Below are 15,563 nucleotides of genomic sequence, written 5' to 3' on the forward strand. Positions count from 1 at the left end.
CTCTCCCATTGGTTAAAGAGAACAGCTGCATGTCTTCCTCTCTCTCTGTTTCCTGTCAGTCCTGACAGTATCTATGGAATAAAGCCAAAAAATAAATAAAGTCAGCTTCAACACAGACTGAGCTCACATGATTTGATTTGATTAGTAATAGAAACTAATAAAATGGACAGACTGTATATAAAAGATGGCTGTAGCACAGTTGTGGAGCCTCTTGCTGCCACCATGTTGCTTTCTGTGTCCAGAAGTGACCATATTTAAGAGGCTATGAGCTGATGTCAGCATCACACAGACATAGGTACCTTCTCATTAAGTATCCAATCCAATTTTATTTATAACGCACTTTAAAATACCCAGCACAGGAACAAAGTGCTGTACAGAAAATAAGTTAAAACAATAGAATAACAGAAAACAGCAAGGCTGTAGCAGCTTAGAGAGATAAGATGGGGCGAGGCCATGGAGAGCTTTAAAAGCAAAAAAAAATTTTTTTAAAATGAATCCTAAAAGAAATGGGCAGCCAGTGAAGTGAAGCTAAAACAGGGGAAATGTGCTCAAACTTTCGAGGGCCAGTTAAAAGACGAGCTGCGGCATTTTGCACCCTCTGTAGTTGGGTAATATATGATGCGCTGACCCCAATATAAAGTGCATTACAGTGATCCAGCCGAGTGCTAACAAAGGCGTGGATCACTGTCTCAAAGTGCTGCCGTGAAAGAATTGGCTTTATTTTTGGCAGCTGCCTGAGCTGAAAGAAGCTAGATTTTACCACTGCCCTAATCTGACAGTCAAACTTCAGATCACAGTCCACTTTGACCCCCAGGTTTGTGACAGTTGGCTTAACATACTGGGCCAGGGAATCTAAATACACATTGGGGGTCTCAGTGGGGCTACCAAAAACCATCACCTCTGTCTTTTTATCATTGAATTTTAAAAAGTTGACAGACATCCAAGCCTTAATGTCATCGAGACACTGGAGTAATGGCTGTGTGAGGTATCTGCCTTTTTCCTTTAGAGGGACATAGATCTGACAGTCATCAGCATAAAAGTGGAAAGCAATGCCGTGCTTTCTCAGTACAGAACCAAGAGGAAGCAGATATAAAGAGAAGAGGAGGGGGCCTAGAACTGAGCCCTGTGGGACACCACACAAGAGGGGAGCGGAGGACGACACATAGTCACCGAGACTGACACAGAAAGTTCGCCCCGCCAAGTAGGACCTGAACCACTCCAGTGCTGTGCCCCTAATGCCCACCCAGTGCTCCAAACGAGAGAAAATGGCATGATCCACTGTATCAAACGCAGCTGTCAAATCTAAAAGCACAAGAACAACACAATCCCCAGCATCAGTCGCTAAAAATATGTCATTAAAAACTTTTAAAAGGGCTGATTCAGTGCTGTGAAAGGCTTTAAAACCAGATTGGAAAACCTGTTTGATCTCTGGAGATCAAACAGTCTGTGTATCAGTCTGTGAGCATGATTATTTTTTTAACCTTTATTGACAGAAATTATCAAAGACAAGTCAAGGAAACAGACCAGTATTGTAACAATTTACATTATAAAGATGGTGAAGCAAGTCATTTTAACTTCAAAGGGACAAAATAAAGTATCTGGGGTATAATAATAAGGAACATAGGCCTTTTGACACAGGCAGGAATATTCAGAATAGCAAGTACTTTGTGGTTTTACAGTATAGTACAGCAGTTTTTTTATTCATATTTGAAATAAGCTTAAGTGACTTAAAATAATGACAAAAGTAATTGAAGAAGACTGTAAACAGAGGAGAGGCATTCTTCCACTTACATGAATGAATAAAATAGTTACACAGCAGTATTACAAAACTGACGACGTCTGAGATTTCAGAATCCAGATTGTCCATAAAGTAAAGAACATCCTCAGATGTGAAGGAAGGTATATTGGAAACTCTGAGTGAAACCCAACAGTGTATTTCAAACCAAAAAGCATCAACATACTGACGAGGGAAAAATAGATGCTCTAATGTTTCTGGATCGGAAGAACAGAAAAGAGTTGGTGTCAAACTTAAACCTTTTATACAGGAAGTCTCCAACTGGATAGATGCTGAAGTGTTTCTTTCATTTTAGGCGCAGGTGGGTATTTTAGGTCAAAAGAAAATGACTTTTCTTTCAACATGCTATCAAGGTCATGTCTGACATTGACATTATAGTTACAGATTACTATTTGCTTACAGGTGTTAGAGATTAACTTATTATTAAATTGTTTGCCCTTTATTGAGGCATTACCTATCGTCAGTGAAGGTAAGTATGTTCTTATTAGTGAATACTTTAAAGTATTTATGATAAGATTTAACAACGGTGTGGGTATCACTCTACAAACCTTATTATAATTATTAAATGAAACGTCTAATTTATGTTTATCAATAAATTCTTCGTATGATAGCAAGTTTCTGTTTTTATCAAGCAGATCAACAATAAAACACACACCGCTATCATAGCAGTCTGATTTAAATAAGGATTCTTATTGATGACTATGACCCTGTTATTCCACAACACAGAATTGTGGGTGAAAATTAGTTTCCCAAAACTCAAAGCTTGCTTATAGAAACGAGACATCTTAAGAGGAATCTTAGATATTTCATAATCACATTTGAGCAAAAAATCTACCCCCGACCTTATTAAAGAGTTTGTTTGGTACCACATAGACTGAGGGAAATGCAGTCTTTAATCCATCTGAGCCTGAACGCAGCAATAATGGATTCAAAGTCTAAAGCTTTCAAGCCCCCATTTTCATAGTCTTTAACTAATTGGGATTTGCGTATATAATGTGTTTTATTCTTCCAAATAAAGCTGAATATAATAGAATTGGACAGTTTAATCATTTTAGGAGATGTAAAAATTGAATAACAAGGGTATATGAGTCTTGAAGGTCCTGCTTTAGACAGTAAGATACGACCTAATGTGGATAAATCACGTGTTAGCCAATGATTAAATATTTTTTTTAACTACATTTAATCTGGGAGTTATGTTATTATTCTCTCCATCATTAATATTTTTACTGATTATTAAACCAAGGTATTTTATCTCCTCTCTTACTGGGATATAGTTAATAATACTTTGATTACAGCTGTGTACAGCTAAGATTTCACATTTTTTAAGGTTTAGTGTTAAGCTGGATGCTTTGAGAATGAAAGGATTTTATTAATTGCAATAGAGACCATATTTACATTCTTTAGAAATAAGGCAGTGACTAATTTTAAATTCTTTATCAAGAATTTTTATTCCTTCCAGATCTGAAGAGAGTTTGATATGAATGGCAAGCATTTCTGCTGCAACAATAAACAATAACGGGTTAATAGGGCATCTGTTAGATTTGTATTGTTGATTGTCATTTATGCTTAGAAATATCTACTCATATATGCTTAGAGTTGTATAATCAATGTTATGTTGGTAGAGGTTTGATCCTTAGTAGTCTGTGGAGACTCTGGCCGTTTATCAATGCCCAAGTACGCGAGTACGTACTCGCGTGCTCGGTGAGTACGTACTCGCCGAGAACGCGAGCACGGACTCGTGGGCCGTCTCTCAATTCTCAAGTACGCGAGCACGGACTCGTGATTTGTACCAGCGTACGTGATGATGTCACAGGTCCGGAGTTTTTACTGCCGTCCCCTCTTAATTTAACTGTAAGTAACATGTTATGAAGCTTAACTTTAATCACAGCCAAACCGGTTTACTCAGGAACAAATAAAACACTGAAATAAACCAAACATTAACATTTAGAAGTGATCTAAGTGACTTATATATCATTGTTAACCTCAGTAGTGAAACCTCTATTAATAAAAATAGTGTACATGTACATACGTGTACATACCTTAATAAAAACAAGCAGGTGAGATGTTAGAACGCTTTTATTTCTATTCTAGTGGACACTCAATACTATAGACAGCTGCTGGGGTTTCTTTAACCTGAGTAGTGAGAAGTCCGCGAGCGGTTTGGGGGGGGGGTTGGAAACGATGTGCCGGGAGTCCGCTGTTGAGTTTTGGACGAAATGCATTCTGGGATATTTAGCTGTCCCAAGTCTACACCGATGCATGCTCGATAAAACGGGCGGATCGAGAACACATCCGGGACTTTTTCGCGTTCTCGGCGTGATGCGTACTTCGAATTGGAACAGTACTTGGTCTCCGACTGATGACGTATCACGAGTACACGAGAACGCAAGTACGCACAAGTACGCATATTGATAAACGCCCTCTGTGTGCCCACACACAACTTAAGGTCAGAGGAAAGGTTATATCTGCTCTTACTGATTTATGGTATAGGAGGACACCTACTCTGTATCTGGTTAAGTATAAGAGCCTTTTGTTTAGATGGACCGCTAGACTCCTGGCACCAGCTTTGGGGAGTCTTCACAGGTTCATACTCTGAACACACACACACACACACACACACACACGTACACACACACACACACACACTTACAAAACGCACAGGCAAGGTACTCTTTGTTTGTATGTAGACGTCATATGTTAATGAACCTATGTATATTCATGTAACCTCAATAAAAGAGCAGTGTTACGGGGAAGCGGACGAGAGCAACTGGGGTCAGGCGAAGGAACGACGGTTGTCCAGTTGGTCTCCCTCGTATACGAGAATCATAAAGAGCTCTGCTTGGTGTTCAATGCTTTTGCTGTGGAGTTAAATTGTCTCGTTCCAGCGGTGGGCCTGTGCTAGACAGACCCAACAGCATCCCTGCCGAATGCCACGATTAATTTTAAAACTATTAGAAAACCTTTGATTGAGAGCAATACTACTTTTTATATGTACAACATTTTCACTACACTAACAAATCTGGGACCCAAACCCACAGCCTCCAGAGCTTTAAATAAAGAATTATGCTCCAAAGAATCAAAAGCTTTAAAGAAATCAGGAAATAAAATAAGGCTATCATGAGGAATTAAATGATTGTAATCCAACATATCTTTTTCTTGCTTTTTGTCTGTCCCATTTGGTTCTTTAGCCGTCCAAATTGCTGTCTGAAGACCAACAAGGATACCCAATGGATTTACTTTGCCAAATGGATCATCATGGCATTGCCGTATTGGTCCATTTGATCAACCTTTGTTGTTATTATTTATTTTATTTTATTTTCAATTGTTACAGACGGGACAGACATGACTGAGGGATAGGAAAGGGAGAAAGAAAGAGAGGAAGGAAAAGAAAAACAGAAGGAAAGAGGGACAGTGAGAAAGGGCACTTAAAAAGACAAAGAAAAAAAAATCTCCTGGATCACCTGTTGAGAGAAAAAGAAGAGAAAACAACATACTAAACACAACACCATCATGTTAATCTAGCTAAGTGTAAACAGCAGTAAATACTAAATATTGAATGTTGTTGTGCAGCACAGACAGCGCACAATGTGCTTTGAAGTAGCAGCTAAGAAAGGTGTAGTTTATGTCTACGAACAGTGAACACCCGTGTGTACACCTGTGTGGATCAGCGCGCTTGTATACAAAAGGTTTCCCCATGTAACGGTCTGCTAGAGGTGTGGAGGGCCATAGCCCCGTCCCCCAGGGCATGAAGCAGGCATGGAGGAGATCCAGGCTCCAGACATCCAGAGGCCCCAGAGTGCGAGAGCCCAAGGAGGACCACCGGAGGGGCATCCGTGCCACCCTCCTGGGAAGGGCTGAGGAGATCCCCAGATGAGGGGTCACCCAGTAGCCACGGAGCAGAAGCCAGAGGGGGCTGCACTGCCAGCTGTGCCAGAGTGAACCGAGCTGCAGGCCCAGAGGCCGGAGGCCCGAGAGCCCCCTTTGCCCCGGAAGAGGCTTGACCGAGCGACAGGCACCAGGCCCCGCCAAAGCCCCCTTTGCCCCGGAAGAGGCTTGACCGAGCGACAGGCGCCAGGCCCCGCCAAGTAGCCACCGGGAGTGAGCTGGTACATACCTGAGCGCCCAGCCCCGGACACCAAGAACCACCAACGCACCGACCCCTGAAGGCATCAGTCACCGGCAGGGAGTGTGGTGAGGGGAGATAGGCCTCCACACTTTGGAGGGCCTGGGTGTTGCCAGAGAGGTGGAGTCTAAGACCCGACCTGACATATAGACACAGACAAACAGGCACACACAGACACAAACATGCTTTCCCACCCTCATGCACACATATACAAACACTCAGCACTCACCCAACGTAGGGATAGACATACATGGACATGTACACACAATCATACTCCCCAAACATACTCTATACCCCGGGTCCAGGTACCCTCACCCCCAGAGGGGGAAACGGCACCCAGACCCAAGAGATGTGACCCTTTCCCCCGGGGTGGAGGCAAGCAGACCGCCCCAGGCTCCGCAGCAGCAGGGAGGCCAATCGGACGGCCAACACCTCCTCCCAGTCCCCCGCCCCGATGGCCAGCAGAGAACGCGGGTGTGTGAAGCAAACCTCCCTCCTCTCGCTCATGTGTAGTGTTGCTGCGTGTTGTTCTAAAGTGCATTTAAAACAAGGGAGGGCATGGTGCTGCTGCCAGAGAGCAGCAGGTGTTAGCACGGCCCCTCCCGAGAACCCTCAATGTCTACATGGATTTAAAATTGAGAGGTGGGCACCGGCGCCAGAGGTAGGGTTGAATACACAGACCATTCACTGGACGCCGTTGGCGTGGTCACCCTCAAGGCCCTATATATATATATGTGTGTGTTATGAGAGTGTGAGTAATGTGGATGTCTAAGTTGTGGAATAAAATTGAGGCACAGGTGGCCAGAAGGGGACAGAGGGGGGGGAATGCCTCCCCTGCACCCTGGTGACACACCTGCACCCCAAGACCCTACTTGTGTGGGTGAGTGGGTTGGAGCAGGAAGAGGGAGGCAGCCGGGGATGGGGAGGAGAAGAAGGGAGGGGCAAGATGCCCCTCCCTAGGGCCAACTCCCCCGCTGACCCCAGTAGGCACCCCCGTCCTCTGGTACCCACCAAGGCAAGGGAGCCCAGGCCCATCCAGACCGGGGCCTATGGCAGCAGCACCGCCAAGCCCCACAGGACCCGGGGAAGCCCACCCCACCCCACCGCAGAGGAAACTGTACCCACCCCAACATTCAATCATCTCCAAACTACACAAGACAACAGACACCCAGGTTAAGTTTATTCTCCACCTCTCCTATGTCTCTCCCCCACCTGCAGAGTGGACTCCTGCAAGGATGGAACAACCTCCCTGCCAGTTGAAGAGCCCCCCAGTTAGGCCGATGCACCAGAGGCCCCCTGCGCCAGGGCTGAGCCCCCGTGCACCCACCCGCCCACAACCTCGGCGACACACCAACGAGGACCGAAGCCCCCAAGGCCCAGCCAGAGCCCCAGCACGGAGACGAAGCACCCCCGAACCCCAAGCCCCCACGCCTGCCCCGGATCCACTCAACCTACGTCCGCCAGCACAGACCATCCCCCAGCCCCGCTGCACGCAGCCACAAGGAGAACACCCTCTAAGAGCGACCAGAGCCACTAACCAGGTTATGACCACAACCCCCCGGGTTGAGCCCTCCAGGGATAACGTCTCTAGGGGTCCTCCAGGCGCCCTAAGCCCGTCCCAACCTCCACATCAACCACAATAGCTAAGGCGGGACCAAACAACGACCCCCCACCCCCGCTAGGTGATGGAGCCGATCAAAGGAGCCCAGAGGGATTGATCTAATGTGGTGGCAGAGGCTGTATCAAGACTAATGTGATCTATTAGATGGTTTCTATATTGGCTAGAATTAAGATTATTTTTATTTTTCCAGTTCATGAGGATCGTTTTCTTGGCAATGCATAGGGCTGTAAAAACCATGTGGACTGTATTAGTTTCTGTAGTTACATCATCCAATTTTCCCAACAAACACACTAAAGGGGAGGCTGGAATTTTACATTTCAGACACTTTGATAAGTCTTCACATATCTCACGCCAAAACTTCTGCACTGGTGGACAGAACCAAAGGGCGTGGATGTAATTGTCTGGTGTATTGCCTTGACAGTGTGAGCAGTTGTTGGAAGATGTAAAGCCCATCTTGAACATCCGATGACCTGTATAGTGCACTCTATGTAGTATTTGTATTGTATTAATTGCAGACTGGGATTTCTAATCAATTTAAAGGTTTTTAAGCAAATCTGAGACCAGAAGTTTTGGTCTAAGCTGACTGATAAATCTGCTTCCCACTTTGCAGTAGGAAGTGATATTGATTCATCTATTTTAGAAAGTGTTCTGTATATTTTAGACAATAATTTGGGGGATTTAAGAGTAAGAAATTGAACCACACTTGGTTGTGTTTGCAATTCAGCTTGACTGAGGTTAAATTTCTTTTTTACTATGGATTTAATTTGTTGATATTCTAAAAATCTTTTCTTGTTGATCCCATATTGTGTAACTAGTCTGTCAAATGGAATAAATTCTGTTCCTTCTAGTATATGTTCTAAATATTTGATTCCTTTACCACTCCAATCTGAAAAGTTTATCATATTATTGTTTTGTAATATGTCAGGGTTGTTCCAGATAGGTGTACGTTTGCATGGGATTAATGAAGACTCTGTCATTTTTAGAAACTCCCACCATGCTGTCAGAGAAGAGCTGATGTTGATGCTTTTAAAACATTCATGTCTTTTGATGTTTGAGCTGATAAATGGTAGATCTGAAATCTCTAGATTATTGCATAGTGCCTGTTCAACATCTAGCCAAGGTTCATCTAAGAGGGTATGTTTTAACCATTCTGAAATGAACTGAAGCCTGTTGGCTAAGAAGTATTGTTGAAAGTTAGGCAGATCTAATCCTCCTCTATCCTTGGTTCTTTGTAGTGTTTTTAAGCTGATACGTGGGGGCTTATTTTTCCAAAGGAATTTAGAAATATATGAATCCAGAGATCTGAACCAATCTTGTGATGGTTTGTTAGGGATCATTAAAAATAAGTAATTTATTTTTGGCAAGATCATCATTTTTATAGTGGCGACCCTTCCCATGAGTGATATGGGTAAAGATTTCTATCTAGTCAGATCACCTTCTACTGTCTTGTGGGATGTGGTTTAATTTAGTTAATCCAACATCTCTAATACTAAACGGGTATGATGATGATGGATATGACGTCCTTTTATAAAGGCGGACTGTGTCTCATCTATTATTTGAGTTATTCCTGTTTTTAATCTGTTGGCATAAACATGAGCTAACAATTTATAATCACAGCAAAGAAGTGTGATAGGTCTCCAGTTATCTAAAAGGACAGAGTCCTTGTTTGGTTTAGGAAGTAAAGAAATGATTCCTCGTTTCATAGTTGGAGATAGCATCTGATCATTAATACATTCATTGAACACCTCTAATAATAAATCTTTAATGTCACTCCAGAAATATCTGTAAAATTCAGTGGTGGTTCCATCGGGACCTGGTGATTTACCACTCGCCATTTGGGAAACAGCAGTATCCAAATCTGTGATTATTTAAACACGGAGTCTCTGCGGCTGCCTCACTGCTGCCTCTGCTGGACATCAGGGGAACTGCAGCTGCTGCCTGTGTAGAAGCCTGTAAACCTGTCGAGCACACAGCGATCAAGTCTGTGCCTGTGGAGTCTGAGTGCAGTGAACTCATCGGCGTGTTCAGGAAACCAGCCTGAGACCATGTGAGCTCTGACACGGAGCTTTGGCAGCCTGAGCCCAGGAGGCTGACCTGACAGCTGACTGTGATCATGTGACCATGGGTCAGAGCTGCAGGTCGTTAATGTGCTTTCATTCTGCCTGTGTTCAGCCTGATCCTCAGAAAACCTGCAAACACACCTCAGATAAACGTTTATAATATTTCTTGTTTTAAACATGAAACATTATAAATAATATTTAATGTTCCTTCAGGTTGAAGGTTTCAGCTCAGAGCGCCGCCTGAAAGAACAGAACAAAGCTTTGGTTCTTCATGTCTCGTCTCAGTTTGGTGCAGAGTTTCCATGAGCCGAGAACACCTGACAGGTACGCCCTCTGACTGTCCACCTGTGTGCTGACAGGACACGTACATGGAACTGTAAGCACACAAGTGAGGACGGGGCGGGGAAACCAGCCAGCAATAAAAACAGGAAGCACAACAGCAGTTACCAAAATAAAACAGGAAGCAGAAACACAGGAGACACGAGGAGGATAAAAACCAGAAAAAGAACCACACACAGGAAGTAGAAACCCAAACTGCTCTGTGGTGGTAAAACTCACCTGTTCACCTGCTGAGAGTCAGCTTTACCTCAGCCTGAGGTTCACTGCTGCTGCTGTTTGTGCTCAGAGAGATGAAGACATGGACGTCACATCAAAGCAGGACTGAAGCTCAGCTCCTGGAAAAGTTTAGATAGAATTACTCATAGAAAGACTGAACTAAATCTAACAGCTGCATCAGTGCAGGCAGGGTCAGTGACGCAGTATTAGTACTCTACTTTTATGAGTACTTTTACTGCAGTAAAGGATGGCAGTACTTCCTCCTGACCGCAGCCTGTTTGTGTAGAAACGTGACACGTGCAAGATCATTGAGCTGCAAAGCTGCAGCCAAGCACTTTCTATTCACACACACGCACTCACACACACACGCACTCACACACACACACACACTCACGCACACACACACACACACACACACACACACACACACACACACACTCACACACACACACACACACACACACACACACACACACTCACACACACACACACTCACACACACACACACACACACTCACACACACACACACACACTCACTCACGCACACACACACACACACACACTCACACACACACACACACACACGCACTCACACACACACGCACTCACACACACACACACACTCACGCACACACACACACACACACACACACACACACACACACACACACACTCACACACACACACACACACACACACACTCACACACACACACACACACTCACTCACGCACACACACACACACTCACACACACACACACGCACTCACACACACACACGCACTCACACACACACGCACTCACACACACACACACACTCACGCACACACACACACACACACACACACACACACTCACACACACACACACACTCACACACACACACACACACACACACACACAGCAGAATCAGCAGACAGGTCTGGATGAAGGGAAAGCGTCGAGGCAGCAGAAACCTTTGAAGCCGGCTCTTTTGTCCGGGGGCCTCGGCCCTCGGCCCGCCGCGCCCCTCGCTCGCCCCCCTGCCGTATATATTGGGGTGTCCAACTTTTTCTCTGTTACACTGTGTGTGTGGTTGCGGGCCAGGTTGGACGACATCCAGCAGGACAAAATGTCACAGTACTCTGGAAAGGTGAGTGAGACCGACGAGGATCACTTTGAGCTCTGAAGCTGGAGGGACAGGCTGCTTAAAATAGTTGATTTTTGAATGGAGTTTGGTGTGAAGCTCCTCACAGCAGCAGGACATTTTCTGTTTTTAAAGACAAGAATAGAAAAAATAAATCATCACTTTGAGTTTCACTTCACATTCATGTGAAACATTAAAATGAAAGTTTCTGTTTTTGTAAAAGCTGTTTGCTGTTGATGATGTCACTTTAATAAAGCAGCTGGAGTCTGGTTTAAGACCAAACAGACGTCGCTGCACGCTCGATCGTCCTCTGAGCCCAGGCTCAGGTTACAGAGCAGCACCTTCAGGGTACCCAAGTAAAAATACTCAGTTACTTTCCAGCCTAGATTCAGAAATGTCATTCATTGTTATTTATTCATGTTATTCCATGTTAGAGACATCAAAGACTAATAAGCTGATGAAGGATGGAGATGATTCACATGACAGAGTCATAATAAATTCAGACCTGTCAGACTGAAGGCTTCAGATTACAGCACGAACTTCGTCCTGTCAATCATTTTTAAATAAAGTTTTATTGAATGAAAGCATGTGACCGTGAGCGTTTGTCCTGCAGATTACTTTTTATGAGGGGAAGTGCTTCACCGGCAGGAAGCTGGAGGTCAGAGGTGACTGTGATAACTTCCAGGACCGCGGCTTCATGAACAGGTAACTTCCTGTTTTCAGGTGTTTGCTTTCTCTTTTTTTCTTTACTGAAGACGTTTGAACCTGAACTGAGTCAGAGCAGATCTTCAGTCACACCTTCAGTTTCTCTGAACTCAGAAACCAGACAGAGTCTGATTGATCAGCTGATCAGAGGAAACGTAACAGCTGCTTTTATGTAATACCGCTCTGAGCCACGAGGGGGCGCTACCTGTCAGTGTATCTGTTCTGTAAGCAGGTCATGAAGTCATGAAGACAACAAATGTCAGAAACTGAGAGAGCAGCAGCCCACATCTGGAAACACATGAGTGTGGACACGCTGCCCCCTGGTGGTCACATTTATATTCAAACTGTGTGGACGAAACTGTTTCTGCTTTCAGCTTCTGAAATTCAGGCGAGAGCTGATATTTCTGACGAGCCTCTGAATACTGATAAAGGTCAGCTTGTGTTTCAGTTACTCGTTAAGATTTTCTTAATGGCATCAGTGAAAACACAGAAGAACAGAAGATTTGTGATTTTTGGCCGTACAGGAAGTCTAAACTTTTCCTTTTTAGTGACATATAGACACACATATCAAAAATCTGATGTTCTGCAAACTTAAAGATGTGAATTTGATGACCAACAGTTTTCACTAACAGCACAAACTCAGACTGAAGTCCGTCCACACAGAAACCATCTTCAGCACTTTCATAAATCTGAGTTTCATCACTTTTATTCTGACCTTATCAAACATTCAGTCGCTCTTCATCAGAGGAGAGCATGAGGCCAACATCATCATCATCATCATGGTCAGGATAAACTGGAGTTCTTGGTGGAAGTGCTTCCTCTTTCCTTCAGCTGATCATCACCTGAGCTCCATGACTGCGTCTGAGCAGCGTGGATGATGGTGCTGGGAGGGAGGATGAAAAAGTTCTGACCAGTTAAACCTGCTGATGGTTTCAACATGTGACTGAGCAGCTCTGCACAGTAACATCTGGAGCCTGTCTTTGTCTCTTCAGGGTGAACTCGATCCGTGTGGAGAGCGGAGCCTGGATCTGCTACGACCACCCTGACTTCAAGGGCCAGCAGTACATCCTGGAGCACGGCGAGTACCCAGAATTCCAGAGGTGGAACTCCCACAACGACCACATGGGATCCTGCAAACCCATCCGCATGGTGAGCACCTCTGACGGGGTCGTGATTATTTAAAGAGCACAGATGATTTTACTGCTGTCAGGAAACACAATTTCATCTTCTTCTTTTTAATTCACACTTTGAAAAATGTCAGACGTTTGTTTTCCTTGTGTTAGTGAAAGACTGACTGTGTGAGTCTTTTCCACTGAGGGGAATCCATCTTTTCTCACTTTGGGGTGAAGCACCTTCATCCTGAAGCTACAGCTGCTCCGTCCGGTCTGTGATGTAGGTTTTGTTGCTGGATTCTGACCTAATAGTGTCCGTCTGTCCGGCAGCATGGCGAGCACTACCGCATCGAGCTGTTCGAGGGCTGTAACTTCTCCGGTCAGTGCGTGGACATCTGCGACGACTGCCCCTTCCTGCAGAGCCGCGGCTTCTCCAAGAACTGCATCAACTCTGTGAAGGTCTATGGAGACGGAGCGTGAGTGTCACGTTTACCTCCCAGCCGCGATTACCAGAAACCTTAACGCTGATGTTCCTGCTCCCCAGAGGATAAACTTTGGTGACCTTTAACCTGAGATTAGTAGTAGGACAATATTCCCAACATGCTAACAGGAAATATTTATCATTCACATTCAAAGTAAAGGTCAGTTGTTGACATATTCCTGCTCTCCAGAGGATGAACTCTGGAGACTTTATTGCTACTGGCAGCTTATTATTTATTATTTACCATAAAAGTGTATGTATACATGCATGGCCCCCAGATGATGAAATATGACACAGTGATGTTCTGACTGTTCTTGTTCCTGGAAGGTTTGGCTGATGATTGATATGATTGATTTCAAACTTTAGCTTTCAGGATTTTTCACGCTCATGTCCCCCTGAGGATGAACCTCACCAGGCTTATCTTATTATTAGACTTCTCACCTGGAGACCAGTAGAACTGTTTTTCAGCCTCAGCTTAATTTTTCTATTTAGTGCTAATGTTAGCATGCTAACAACCTAAGGTTAGACATGTTAGCATGACTTAACATAAGTCTGAAGATGTTTTAAGGCGGAATATATTTAAACATCATTCTGAATCCTCCTTAACAAAAGTGTGACAGGTTAATAAAAGCGTCTTCCTCACTTTAACCCCGCCTCTTCTCCCTCTTTGCTCCGCCTCCAGCTGGGTGATGTACGAGGAGCCAAACTTCCGTGGCCGCATGTACATTGTTGAGCGTGGAGACTACTGCAGCCATAACGAGTGGCAGGCCCAGAACCCCAACATCCAGTCCATCCGCAGAATCGTCAACTACTTCTAAACCCCTCTGACCTCTGACCCCAACCCTGACCAGCCCCCTGACCTGTGACTGTAATCATGTACGATAAATAAACTCAGACTAAAATAAGAAAACAGGTTTTTTATCAAACAGTCTGTGTGTGTGTTGATTTGTGTGGCCACACTTCACCGACACCGACACACAAACAGGTTTTCATTCCTGCTGTGACAAAAAAAATTATAAATATTAATACAGATAACAGATCAGAAAAAATCTGTTTCTGAAAGGTGGAGTGTTAATTGAACCTTCTGACAAAGTTTTAAAAATGTATTGTGGTGAATCACACTGATGATATAAAAGGCTCACAAAAGTTCATGTATTCATAAGATGCACAAGTGTTAGAGGGTTAGGAGAGTCCAGGACCTTTAAATATGTCTGTGAAGGTTTGCAGTCATCCAGGTCAGAGTAATCTAAGGAGCTTGGCAGAGAATCCCAGATTTTAAAGCCCTATTGGGAGTGTCCCTAAGAGGGTCATGGACCCACTACTGACCCTCTTAGGGACACTCCCATGGGGATTAAAAATCTGGACTATCTACCAGGTGCTCTTAGAACTGAAGAAGCTTCTCAGATGAGAGGTGAAACGTCTTCAAGAGACTTAAAGTCCAGACGGTTTTCTCTCCAAGATTCTTAGACTAGAATTTTTCAACCATCAACCATTTAGATTTAAGGAGTAACAGGAAATGTGAAGGAATAATAAGTTGGTCTGTAATTATGAACTACATGAATGCATCGATCTTTAAAGCACTTATCGGCTCCAGGCTAAATTCCTGGAGAATTTAGATCAAGTGTCCCAGGGATACTATGTTGTCGGGTGCTTTTGCACTCTGGTAGGGTCTCCTGTGGCAAATCGGTCCTTGGTGAGGGACCAGACAAAGAGCGATTCAAAATCTCCAATAAGAAGAAGATCCAGATTGTCTGCACTTAGCATCAGTTCAAAGAACCCGGCCTTCCTGAAGTCCTTGGGTGTGGTGCTTGAGGGTGCTCCACCTCGGGACTCGTCTTACTGGGAGACTTCAACACTCACTTGGGCAATGACAGTGTGACCTGGAGGGGCGGGATTTGGAGGAATGGCTTGTCAGATCTGAACCCTGGGGTGGATGTTGTAGGGCTGTCTTGGTTGACACACATCTGCAATGTTGCGTGGAGATC

General features: G+C 44.3%; 1 protein-coding gene across 1 annotated transcript; it reads left to right on the top strand.

Moving 5' to 3' along the window:
- Nucleotides 1–11,234: 11,234 nt before the first annotated feature.
- On the top strand, nt 11,235–14,416 carry crygn2 (crystallin, gamma N2). Its single transcript, XM_063484197.1, has 5 exons — nt 11,235–11,286; nt 11,894–11,985; nt 12,978–13,134; nt 13,428–13,573; nt 14,261–14,416. Exons 1-5 carry the CDS (start codon nt 11,266–11,268, stop codon nt 14,394–14,396), a joined length of 552 nt encoding a protein of 183 aa, XP_063340267.1. The 5' UTR covers nt 11,235–11,265; the 3' UTR covers nt 14,397–14,416.
- Nucleotides 14,417–15,563: the final 1,147 nt, after the last annotated feature.

The sequence above is a fragment of the Pelmatolapia mariae genome, linkage group LG9 (genome assembly GCF_036321145.2).
Source record: "Pelmatolapia mariae isolate MD_Pm_ZW linkage group LG9, Pm_UMD_F_2, whole genome shotgun sequence".
In the NCBI taxonomy this organism is placed as follows: Eukaryota; Metazoa; Chordata; class Actinopteri; order Cichliformes; family Cichlidae; genus Pelmatolapia; species Pelmatolapia mariae.